Source organism: Cherax quadricarinatus, chromosome 48, assembly GCF_038502225.1.
Source record: "Cherax quadricarinatus isolate ZL_2023a chromosome 48, ASM3850222v1, whole genome shotgun sequence".
Lineage (NCBI taxonomy): Eukaryota > Metazoa > Arthropoda > Malacostraca > Decapoda > Parastacidae > Cherax > Cherax quadricarinatus.
This window is the reverse complement of record NC_091339.1, coordinates 23,475,758-23,489,130: the sequence shown is the minus strand read 5'-3', so window position 1 is coordinate 23,489,130 and position 13,373 is coordinate 23,475,758. Positions and strand designations below refer to the sequence as shown.

The 13,373-nt window shown below is 44.7% G+C and overlaps 1 protein-coding gene across 5 annotated transcripts in view; it reads left to right on the top strand.

Annotated features, from left to right (window-relative positions):
• The window catches only part of LOC128696087 (teneurin-m-like), a 395,373-nt gene that overhangs the window by 292,378 nt on the left and 89,622 nt on the right, over positions 1–13,373 (top strand). For all 5 annotated transcript variants that reach the window (XM_070094985.1, XM_070094987.1, XM_070094986.1 and 2 more), the window contains 2 exons: positions 1,171–1,457; positions 4,675–4,894. In XM_070094985.1, coding sequence (XP_069951086.1) covers positions 1,171–1,457; positions 4,675–4,894 — 507 coding nt within the window. The remainder of the gene's footprint in view (positions 1–1,170; positions 1,458–4,674; positions 4,895–13,373) is intronic.

Genomic DNA, 13,373 nt, shown 5'->3' with positions numbered 1-13,373 from the left:
CCTGAAAACAGTGACGGAGAGACTGTGTGGAATAGACTATCCTGAGAGATGGTAATTCAAGTTATAGTAACTTCAACTTTGTGGAATGAAACTTTTAAAGCTCCAGTAGCTGATGAACACTTAATAGCATACTTGAAGACAACCTCATCGTCCTACCAAGTCTCCCGACTCAAGGCTGCTTTCATCACCTCGTATGGGCCTCATCCAGCGTGATGGAATATGATAGGGAAACCTTTATTCCCACTATATAACTGATCATATAATATATGGTGCCAGCAAACTGCTTGTGTATCCACTTTTGGTAAATAAACATGGTGGAGCGACCTCTCACAACAATTGTTGGATTCGAAAAAAATATCTAAAATCGGTTTGGAACGATTATGTTTACTAGAAAATAGCCCTTGTGGTTTAGCGCTTCTTTTTGATTATAATAATTTACTAGAAACGTAAGTCCTGGTTACTTTTAACTCCTTATAACTCTTGGTTTAAACATCAATTTAATGATAATCAGTACGTTTCACTCTCAATTGTATTTTCAAAATGTTAGTGTGTTACGAGTTTGGTGTGAAAACGTTAAAATGCAAACGTGGTTGAAGGTTTATCTGTAGTGTTTGTCTTTCTGCATGGAAGTATTTAATCACTTCTAAAAGCATTACTTTTTACGTTGGTGAACGTTACCTAAACAAGGCGCTTTCATGCCAACGTGGCTAGACAGCCACTACCCAGTTCACAGTATTACTGGGAATCACTAAACAATCTGAAATAACACGTAGGTTGTATACCTGGAGTTTACCCACAACCTAAACTGATGCATTCATTGCTACATTCAGTTGAAACGTTGGTTGCCACAACCTATATTGAGACGTTTGTTGCACATTGAGCCGAGATATTTTTGAGAGAGATTATAAACAACGTAGTCAACCTATTTTAGTGTTTCTCTAATATGCTATATAAATGTTGGGTTCAATTATTATTAAATAATAACAGTGTCTTAATAATGATAGGAATATTTAGTTCAACTTTTGAGTGATCTCACTGCCGGTGTTGACACGATCATTTCAACCCATATTTATTTTGTGTGTGAGCTAAACCTGTGTGGTGGAGGCACGACCCTCCGTCAGGAACTAGAGTCGTGGTAACTATGCTCACCTAGACGGGTCGTTCTTTCAGACCACAAGAATCGGCCGCAGAAGACAATACCTCCGGATGGGACGACCTTCAAGATGATGGAACTGGGAGAGCAACTGGTGGACGTGATTCCCCCTTACGGGTACTGGAACATGCAGTTTTACCAGTCCGAGTCTGCCTACGTCAGGTTTGATGTCTCCATCCCGCGGGGTTCGTCCATAGGCGTGTACGGCCGCAGGAACGCCCTACCCACCCACACCTCCTACGACTTTCTTCAGGTCCTCTCTGGCTACAAGACTGGCACGGGACGCACGACCAGGGCCTCCAAGGTGAGTCTGTGTCTGTCTGTCTGTCTCTGTCTGTCTGTCTGTCTCTCTCTCTCTCTCTCTCTCTCTCTCTCTCTGGTCAAGGGACAAGGGAGGTTTTTATTCTGTGTGTTTTCATTTTTGACTTATCCTCACTCCTGACATCTTTCTCAACCACAATACGCAGCACTGTCCCTCACCATTACCACCGCACCCAGCCACTCACCCTCACCACCGCACCCAGCCACTCACCGCACCCAGCCTCTCTCCCTCACCATTACCACCGCACCCAGCCACTCTCCCTCACCATTACCACCGCACCCAGCCACTCTCCTTCACAAACTTCTCACTCATAACTTGTATAAAACACCTGGGCCGTCAGGTAACCCGGGCAGGTCGCTGCCTCGGTCCCACAAAATAATTTAATCTCAGCAGGTAGATTCTTGGCCTCATCCAGTCAACCAGCAGCCACACCTAACCTAGCCTAATTACCTGAAGAAGATACTACATTTTAACAGAGTTAAACCTATCCTGGCCAGACCTGATTAAACTCAGCCTCGCCAAAGCTAGATAAACCAAATTTCATCCTGCATCCTTCCGAGGTTGAAGTTTCCGACATCCTAAGGTCGTCTCCTGCTTTCCATCCTGAGGTCTCTTGCTTGCCATCCTAAGATCTTCTACTTGCCATCCTAACATCTCCTACTTGCCATCCTTAGATCTCCTACTTGCCATCCTAACATCTCCTACTTGCCATCCTTAGATCTCCTACTTGCCATCCTAAAATCTCCTACTTGCCATCCTTAGATCATCTACTTGCCATCCTAAAATCTCCTACTTGCCATCCTAAAAATCTCCTACTTGCCATCCTAAATTGTCCTACTTGCCATCTTCAGCGACAGAATAGGAAAGAGGACTGTTAGGTTGCCATTTCCCACTATTGAAGCTTTCAAGGTGGGAGAGAAATCGGTGAAGGTTGTAGTGAGGGGCGGGGCAGGGGGGAGGGGGATGGAGGTGAGAGATAAAGAGAGGATGGTAGAGGAAGGAAGAGTTGAGGGGTGAGGGCAAAGAATGTAGAGGGAGTGATGAGACGCAGTTAGCGAAGATAATGGGTAGATTTAAATGGTAGTTAGGTAAGACTGGAAAGAGAGTAATGATGGAGGAAGCAGAATGAGATAGCTCTCTCACTCCCTCACATTCACATGCAGAGTGAATCAACTCACAAGTTGCGTGTTCATACATCTATCTCCCCACCCCATCCCGTATGAATATAATAATAGAATAATAATAAAAATATACATTCAACGTAATTTATTATGATAGATATAACTGGGTTCGATTTTACAAAAAAATTAGTGTCTTTATATATAAATAAAGTCGTATAAAGTGTGTATTGTGATCTCATACACAGACATCTACAAATATATATAGTGCCTTTATAGTCATAAAGTATATAGTGATATAAAATGATAGTGTCATTATATAGTGATATATGAAAGTGTAGGATGGTGGTGAGGTGCTGAGAGTCCACGAACAAAATCATGACCATTTGGGCAGATGTGAGGTAAATTATGTAAATGGGTGGGAATTTGGTGGGCAGGCGGATTTACATAAGAAATACACTCAAGCCTAGTGGTGTCACATGTTGGCACTGAGGGCAGGTCACCAGTCCCGGGTAGTGAATGGTGTGGGCACTGAGGGCAGGTCACCAGTGCCAGGTAAGGGCAGGTCAACAGTGCCAGGTAGTGACTGGTGTTGGCACTCTGGCAGGACTCACTCACTCTACGCCTTTATCGCCCACTCTTATATTACACCATCTATCTTCCTCCCCTAAGAATTTCTTTTATAATATCCTCTCCTTCGTATTCCTTCTTATTCCCGTATTTCTTTCACTTTGTTTATTCTTGACGTTGATTATCCTCGTCCTTGCTTGGTATTTATTTATACAGTATCTCGTTGTTTTTGTTCTCATTATACAGTCAATCTTGCTTCTGACACCTTCAATGTTATTAATTTATATATTGTTTTGGTTTCCTCCTGATAATTATATACTTTCTGATACTTATACTTTCTCCTGATACTTATACTTCCTCCTGATACTGTACTTTATATGTCACAATGTAGTCGTCAGTTATTATATATAAAGAAAAATCAATACATCTTTCTTCCATTTAAACCTCTGTTCCTTCCTTTCTATCCTTCATTTTACCCTCTACCCACCTCTTCCCATTCCACCTTCCCTCCCTTTTCTTCCACCTAACCCTTCTCCCATATTCATTTTCCCATTCACCTGTTCCTTCTTCCCCCTTCTTTCTCCCTAAACAGTGGAAACAGACAAAAAAAAATATCAGAATAGCAGCAGCACACTGCTGATGCATCCAATTTTGGTTAAAAAAATGTTTCAGGTCATGGACCAGGCCGCGGGGGCGTTGACCCCCCCGAAACACCCTCCAGGTATACTATAAGGAACGGCTACAGAGGCTGGGTAGACCTGGCAAAGCTTCACCTCACATGGTGTTATGTCTGCTCACACCATCCGCCTCACTCACCTCAAATACACCAACAATCCGCAATAAAACAAATCTGTGATTAGATTTAAAGGTTTCAGATTATTAAAAGACAAAAGCTTAGTGGTTTTAAGAATGTATTCTATTCCACAAATTATTGCCGGCGCAAGAACCTGCAATAATAAGGTTGCTCTGTGAAATAATTACTACTACGAGCCTGGCCCATGGTTGGGCTCCGGGAGTAGAAAGACTCTCGAAACTCGAAGGTATATACTACTACTAATAATAACAATGCTAGTGGTAAGTGTTGATTATTACTGTGTAATTCTCTGTACATGTATGGTTTACAGTACCGACAAGATGAAGAATTAGACACATGTGCAACATCTAGGTATCTTTATTGTAGACATGTCGCCATCCAGTGGCTTTATAAATACAGATTCAAGAACATAATGGGAAGACTGTAGAACTATGTGGAAGAGATGATGTAATCAGTCCCTTAGCCTTGAAGACTACGATGCTCTTCACCGACTCCAAGGCTGAGGGACTGATTACCTCATCTTTTATATATAGTTCTACAGTCTTCCCATTATGACCTTGAATTTGGATTGATAAAGCCAATGGATGGCGAAAAGTCTACAATAAAGATACCCAGATGTTGTACATGTGTGTAATTCACTAATTCTTTAGTTACAGTTGTAAACAATTAATATTGTTGTAAATGTGTTTGTTTACAGGCGCCGTCACAGCCTCAGACGATGACCAAGTACCTGGAGCAAGGTCACTGGTTCCTCAGTCTCTACAACGACGACGGTGACCCTCAGGAGGTGACACTGACAGGGGACGTGTCCTCAGAGTTCACTGAGGGGTGTCCCAGGGGTTGCTCAGGCAACGGTGACTGTATCCTGGGGTCGTGTCAGTGTCACCCAGGCTTCGCTGGACCAGACTGTACACAGAGTAAGTACCCTCGCACATCTTGCTTCCAGATTTTTTATATGTACATATTTTAATCGGAGGGGGAAGCTCTAAACCCGTTGGGATTCTATAGCTCATGAGAAATGGGAGGCCTTCGGGTTTAGTCCATGGGAGAATTTTTTTTTTTGTTTTATGTGTAACGCTAAACCCGTGGGGGTGATACAGCTCCTGGGGAGAAAGGGAATCAATCATGTTTAAGTCAATGAAAAGGAGGGTGGCTGTAATTCTTTGGATCAAGAGCCCTTCACAGTCATCAAGACACTCCACTTGATGGGTAAGTACCCTATAAGAACATTATGTGAAGCGCTAAACCCTTGAAGGGTCATTGAGTGAAGGAGTGGTGGGGAGTCGAGGCCTCCTCCACTTATCACTAGCCATACACGAAGCCTCACACACACACACACGTGTGGCCTTGTTTTACCGGAGTTTATTATACAGTTTTTATGTTGTTGGTGTGTGAATACTGGTCTCAGTTTTTTTGTGCTAAAGTTTTATTACTCAAGTTTATGGTTTTATGTTTTCTTAAAACTTGGCAACTTCCTCAAACTTTGTTTTCTAGTAGAATTATTACCGTTCTTAGTTTGACATGATCGCTTGGTTTATAGTACCGCATTCACTGGTGTGTCACTGGTGTGTCACTGGTGTGTCACTGGTGTGTCACTGGTGTGTCACTTGTGTCACTGTTGTCACTGGTGTGTCACTGTTGTGTCACTGGTGTGTCGCTGTGTGTCACTGGTCTGTCACTGTTGTGTCACTGGTGTGTCACTGTTGTGTCACTGGTGTGTCACTAGTGTCACTAGTGTGTCACTAGTGTGTCACTAGTGTGTCACTGGTGTGTCACTGGTGTGTCACTAGTGTGTCACTGGTGTGTCACTGGTGTGTCACTAGTGTGTCACTGGTGTGTCACTGGTGTGTCACTGGTGTGTCACTGGTGTGTCACTGTTGTGTCACTGGTGTGTCACTGGTGTGTCACTTGTGTCACTGTTGTCACGTGTGTCGCTGGTGTGTCGCTGGTCTGTCACTGGTCTGTCACTGGTGTGTCACTGGTGTGTCACTGTTGTGTCACTGGTGTGTCACTGGTGTGTCACTGGTGTGTCACTGGTGTGTCACTGGTGTGTCACTGGTGTGTCACTTGTGTCACTGTTGTCACGTGTGTCGCTGGTGTGTCGCTGGTCTGTCACTGGTGTGTCACTGGTGTGTCACTGTTGTGTCACTGGTGTGTCACTGTTGTGTCACTGGTGTGTCACTGGTGTGTCACTGGTGTGTCACTGGTGTGTCACTGGTGTGTCACTGGTGTGTCACTAACACATACATGTATGTATAGCTTATAACACTTTCCATGTTTTCTTGTTTGTCAATAATGTATCAAGTCATCAGTGTTACTATTAATCTGCCACATAATCTGAACTGACCGTGTCGCTGTTAGTGTCATTGTGCCAGATCAGCCAGGCTATGATGGATATGTGAGGCAGTGGTCCACCAGCAGCAACAGCCTGGTTGACCAGGCAAACAGACGAGCCTGGCCCATGGCCCTGGAAGCAGAAAGACTCTAGAAACTCATCAAAAATATATCAAAATCATAAAGGTATTGTCTGTAGGTGTGTGTGTGTAGAGTACTAAACTCCTGGAGGCTCGATCCTCTGTTCGCTAATCGGGAGAGAGACACTGTAGGAAGGTGTTGATTACATTATCAGTCAGTCTGCCTGGTGCGGTCACAAGCAAAGTGAACACCGAGACATTACTGAGTTTTCTCTTTTTAGTTGATCATCCTTACCAAACACTATTCGTAGTTGTGTTTACTAGGATTAAGTTTCAGCTCCTGGCACTGATTCGTAAATATGACTTAACGTTGGAGGTAACGTGACAAAACGACTGAGTTTATTAGGTTATGTGATAAGACGTGAGGGCTCCTTCATGGCTTGGTCACTGACGTGAGGGCTCCTTCATGGCTTGGTCACTGACGTGAGGCCTCCATCATGGCTTGGTCACTGACGTGAGGACTCCATCATGGCTTGGTCACTGACGTGAGGACTCCATCATGGCTTGGTCACTGACGTGAGGACTCCATCATGGCTTGGTCACTGACGTGAGGACTCCATCATGGCTTGGTCACTGACGTGAGGACTCCTTCATGGCTTGGTCACTGACGTGAGGACTTCCATCATGGCTTGGTCACTGACGTGAGGACTCCATCATGGCTTGGTCACTGACGTGAGGACTCCTTCATGGCTTGGTCACTGACGTGAGGACTCCTTCATGGCTTGGTCACTGACGTGAGGACTCCTTCATGGCTTGGTCACTGACGTGAGGACTCCTTCATGGCTTGGTCACTGACGTGAGGACTCCTTCATGGCTTGGTCACTGACGTGAGGACTCCTTCATGGCTTGGTCACTGACGGGAGGACTCCATCATGGCTTGGTCACTGACGTAAGGACTCCATCATGGCTTGGTCACTGCACCTAGGCTGACCACGAGAATGTTCCTTTATAACATGAGAACCTTTCAAGCTTTTAAAACTGTTTAAGTAGTAGTAGTAGTAGTAGTAGTAACTGGGGTATTTATCGAGAACTGAGTTTTTAGATCGTGCCCATCAAAACTTTATAATATAAATTACACACACACACACTAAAACGAATAAAAAATTAACAAACAGTAAAAGCTATATACATGACTGAGGTGTTTGGGTGAACAGTGTTAGAGACAGACCAGCTCGGGTATTCACGTAGCACAGAACGTGGTCAAGATGGCACCTTAATATAGCATATTTTAATATTCTGGGAAGTATTACTCATTTTTGCCGTTTCTCTTGTCTGCTGCTGCATGTCCACTGACCCTCCCCTCTTTCCCACCACTACCTCTTATTATTACTTTTAACCAGCGGAGCTGCTTTTGTGTGTGTTTCTGTAGTCTTCTAGTCTTACAACTTACCTTGCTTGTTTCAGCTACTGGCACGGAGATGTAGACTTTTTTTTTTAATAATACCCGAGAAACTTGTCTCAGTATCCTATAATAATAATTATTCTTGGAAACTGGCGTTCTCATGAGGGAACCTTAAGTCAGATGCGAGTTATCTAGCTTGCTCTCTCTCTCTCTCTCTCTCTCTCTCTCTCTCTCTCTCTCTCTCTCTCTGTCAGTCTAATGTTCGTGCTTTACATATACAGTGTTATGCAATAATTGCGAATAAACAATACAAAATGCAAAACAACTACGAGGGGAGTTGAATGATAGCTCTAGGTCTGTGGTATTGCAATCAACACATCAGGAGCTAAGGCAAGGTTGCAGAAAAAGGAGGAATCCAAGCAGATAGGTTCAGAGGAAGCGTGTTTGCTCGAGCAAACACGCTTCCTCTGAACCTATCTGCTTGGAATTCCTCTTTCCTGCAGCCTTGCAAGCTCCTGATGTGTTGATTGCAACACGAAAGGCCTAGAGCTATCATTCAACTCCCCGTGGTTTTGTATGAACAGTATATACAGATGTGTATTAATAGGTTGCTTCTTTGGCTACAGTAGACACTAGACAACTTTTGCACGTAACGTTATGTAAAGTTCTGCAGTATTTTAAAAATCTATGTAAATAACCCGTTGTGAATTATTTCAGTATAATTACTGCATGAAAGTGGGGAGGGGAGGAAGGAGGAGAGGGGAATGAGGACGGTAGAAAGGAGGATGGGGAAGTGGAAGAGAGGGGGGGGGCAGTGGAATGGAAAGGCGGCAGGGAAAATATGGTGGAAAGAGGAAGAGGAAGAGGTTAAAGGAATAAGGTAAGGAAAATTAGGGAAAGAAAGGGTGGCGAAGAAGAGGGAAAAGTATTAATCCGTCTCAGGAATAAAAAAAAATATTTTTTTCCTTAAACGATTAAAAAGTTGTGTACAGCCATAATAAGTGTAAATAATACAGGAATGTAAGGGTATCAAAGTTATGGTGATCTTGTTGTGAGTTATAACAACAATGGTTTTCAGTTACTGGACAGATAGTACCAGCAACACTTGGTGTGGAGACATGAATAAGGTTACACGAGAATTATCTTCATTTTTTTTTACTTTATTTACTTTCATCTCTTAGGGGCAAACTGTGGGGAGCCACAGCCTCGGAGTAGAAAAAAAAAAGGCCTCGAGGAAAAATATTTGGTATTCTCCCTGAAGTGGTTTGAATATTCCACTTCCCCTACCACCCCATCTCTTGTGATTTCATCAGTAGGTATATTGTATCACGTAATATGTTACACAGGATTTGGAAGATGCATTCCTGGTACAGAGACTTGAGTATACATGAGGGGAAATTACCAATAAATACCTGGCTGCCTTCAAGGAGCTGGACAGGTACCTAAAGTCAGTACTCGATCAGCCGGGATGTGGTTCGTACGTTGGACTACGTACGGCCAGCAGTAGCAGCCTGGTGGATCAGGCAGGCCCTGATTCAACGTGAGGCCTGGTCAAGGACTGTGGCAGGGGGGGGGGGAGGTTGACCCCCGAAACAACCTCCAGGTATACTCCAGATACAACGCTTGCATTATCTCTATGGAAGTGCAAAATTAACCCCTTGAGGAGCAGGGCACCGTGGGCACAGTAAGGGAACACTGTATCAACATTCGTGGCTCCAGACTATTAACATCTTACCAGAAGATATCGGAAACTGCTGGAACAAATGTAGAACTCATCAAGAGGAAAGTGGGCAAGTATCTTCACCAGGTGCCAGATGAACCAGACTGTAATGGATACGTGGGTCGGCGAACCACCAGCAGCAACAGCCTGGTTGACCAGGCAAGCACCAGACGAGCCTGGCCTATGGCCGGGCTCCGGGAGTAGAAAACAAAAGACAAATAGAATGCTAGAAGCAGGAGGAACAATTAAGAAGCAGCAGTAGTAGAAGAATAAAGAGTAATTAAGAAGCAGAAGTAGAAGAATAAAGAGTAAGAAGCAGGAGTAGAAGAAACAGTAGTAATTAAGAGTAATGTTTTGTGTACGTTTAAAAATAGGTTGTATAAATGTTTTTCTTTAAAGTGTGACTTTCATTGTTTGTTCTTCCTTAATGACGCTCATTACGATCAAACAGCCTCATTCTGCCCTAATGGTGTATTTGTGTTTGATTTCCCTTTTGTATTACTTAGTAAGGGAGATGGGTGATGACTGGCCGGGGCGAGTAGGTTAAGGTAGTGGTGGACCAGGATAATGGGTTAGGGTGGTGGTGAGCCTGGGTAATGGGTTAAGATGGTGGTGGACCAGGGTAATGGGTTAATGTGGTGGTGGACCAGGATAATGGGTTAAGGTGGTGGTGGACCAGGATAATGGGTTAAGGTGGTGGTCAGCCAGGGTAATGGTTAAGATAGCGGTGAACCGGGGCACCCTGGGAGGGTAGGGTATGGATGCCCAGAGCACCCGGAAAGGAAGGGCATGGATGCTGTTTACGAGATTATTTGGTGTTTCTGGTAACGGGGGCTTCTTACTTTATTTGCAAAGTCGTGGTGGGTAAACAGGCTTGTGTGTTTGTGCCCATGGCCCGGGAGGGCCATGGAGTAAGGACCTGTTGTCTGAGTCTAGGCCGCTGAGTGAGTGAGACAGAGGCAGGGGTGGCCATACTGAAGTGGTAAGCCTATAGGTGGCAGCACCAGCATGGCGCGAAATATGAACTCAGCTGGCAGACAGCATAGGCTGTCTGTGCAGACAGTACAGGCTGTCTACAATGCCTGGGCAAGCACATTCAAAACATACATGATGCTCATCGTACTAGGACCCTGCTTCTCTTACACTTCCTTTAACGTTTATACAAACATTATATATGTTATGGTACCGTAATTCAGATTGAATTATCATTAATTCAAAAGAGGTATTGGGGGGGGGGGTTAGAATGACCAGTAGAACAGGAGACTATATTGAAAATAACACTCATTATTAGTACCCGTGTTAATTACATTACATAAAGAGCAAATAGGTTATGTTTTTACTTAACAATTCGTATGTTAAAATTACTGCTAATAAGAAGTAACTGGCCTATGAGTCTAAGGAGGGTTTGGTTAGGTAAGGTTTGCCAGGAAACAGGACAAGTGTTTCCTGACTCGGGTCAGGAAACATTTGTCACATGATGACTCGCAGCTGGAGTTTTTGGTCAAAAGATGGGCTGCGAACGACATACAGCGAGCACCAACAGTCTGGCCGACCCAGCCGGCAGGTACGGAAAGTGTCTTAGTACCTGGCTGACACTGGCGGGATATTTTACAGCTACATCTCTACTTAAATATGCGTGAGTACTTCAAATATTTACCTTCATAGAAAGATATAAAATAAACAAGAATTTAAGTTGGTATTTAAGTTCGTATTTAAGTTGGTATTTCTGCAAGCGTAAACCTTCAATATTGACTTTAACGGCCGGACTTCAAATAAACACTATCCTAATTTATTTTTCAAGTGTGTTAGCGTTTCTCAGTGTTCATATTAATGATGTTTTTTAGCGAAATAAGGACGATATATTTTTTACCCAAAGTCGTGCGACGCTTATAAAATATTTTGTGAAAGTTTCTCCTGTGGCAATGAGGAAGTAGGTGGTGTTAGTGGTGGCACTGTGGAGGTTGATGTTAGTGGTGGCACTGTGGAGGTTGATGTTAGTGGTGGCACTATGGAGGTTGATGTTAGTGGTGGCACTGTGGAGGTAGTGAGGTTGATGTTAGTGGTGGCACTGTGGAGGTAGTGAGGTTGATGTTAGTGGTGGCACTATGGAGGTAGTGAGGTTAGTGTGGAGGTAGTGAGGTTGATGTTAGTGGTGGCACTGTGCACTATGGAGGTTGATGTTAGTGGTGGCACTGTGGAGGTTGATGTTAGTGGTGGCACTGTGGAGGTAGTGAGGTTGATGTTAGTAGTGGCACTGTGGAGGTTGATGTTAGTGGTGGCACTGTGGAGGTTGATGCTAGTGGTGGCACTGTGGAGGTTGATGTTAGTGGTGGCACTGTGGAGGTAGTGAGGTTGATGTTAGTAGTGGCACTGTGGAGGTTGTTAGTGGTGGCACTGTGGAGGTTGATGTTAGTGGTGGCACTGTGGAGGTTGATGTTAGTGGTGGCACTATGGAGGTTGATGTTAGTGGTGGCACTGTGGAGGTTGATGTTAGTGGTGGCACTGTGGAGGTAGTGAGGTTGATGTTAGTAGTGGCACTGTGGAGGTTGATGTTAGTGGTGGCACTGTGGAGGTTGATGTTAGTGGTGGCACTGTGGAGGTTGATGTTAGTGGTGGCACTATGGAGGTTGATGTTAGTGGTGGCACTGTGGAGGTAGTGAGGTTGATGTTAGTGGTGGCACTGTGGAGGTTGATGTTAGTGGTGGCACTGTGGAGGTTGATGTTAGTGGTGGCACTGTGGAGGTTGATGTTAGTGGTGGCACTGTGGAGGTTGATGTTAGTGGTGGCACTGTGGAGGTTGATGTTAGTGGTGGCACTGTGGAGGTTGATGTTAGTGGTGGCACTGTGGAGGTAGTGAGGTTGATGTTAGTGGTGGCACTGTGGAGGTTGATGTTAGTGGTGGCACTGTGGAGGTTGATGTTAGTGGTGGCACTGTGGAGGTTGATGTTAGTGGTGGCACTGTGGAGGTAGTGAGGTTGATGTTAGTGGTGGCACTATGGAGGTTGATGTTAGTGGTGGCACTGTGGAGGTAGTGAGGTTGATGTTAGTAGTGGCACTGTGGAGGTTGATGTTAGTGGTGGCACTGTGGAGGTAGTGAGGTTGATAGTAGTGGCACTGTGGAGGTTGATGTTAGTGGTGGCACTGTGGAGGTAGTGAGGTTGATGTTAGTGGTGGCACTATGGAGGTAGTGAGGTTGATGTTAGTGGTGGCACTGTGGAGGTAGTGAGGTTGATGTTAGTAGTGGCACTGTGGAGGTTGATGTTAGTGGTGGCACTGTGGAGGTTGATGTTAGTGGTGGCACTATGGAGGTAGTGAGGTTGATGTTAGTAGTGGCACTGTGGAGGTTGATGTTAGTGGTGGCACTGTGGAGGTTGATGTTAGTGGTGGCACTATGGAGGTAGTGAGGTTGATGTTAGTAGTGGCACTGTGGAGGTTGATGTTAGTGGTGGCACTGTGGAGGTTGATGCTAGTGGTGGCACTGTGGAGGTTGATGTTAGTGGTGGCACTATGGAGGTAGTGAGGTTGATGTTAGTAGTGGCACTGTGGAGGTTGATGTTAGTGGTGGCACTGTGGAGGTTGATGTTAGTGGTGGCACTATGGAGGTAGTGTAGTGGCACTGTGGAGGTTGAGTAGTGGCACTGTGGAGGTTGATGTTAGTGGTGGCACTGTGGAGGTTGATGTTAGTGGTGGCACTGTGGAGGTAGTGAGGTTGATGTTAGTAGTGGCACTGTGGAGGTTGATGTTGGTGGCACTGTGGAGGTTGATGTTAGTGGTGGCACTGTGGAGGTAGTGAGGTTGATGTTAGTAGTGGCACTGTGGAGGTTGATGTTAGTGGTGGCACTGTGGAGGTAGTGAGGTTG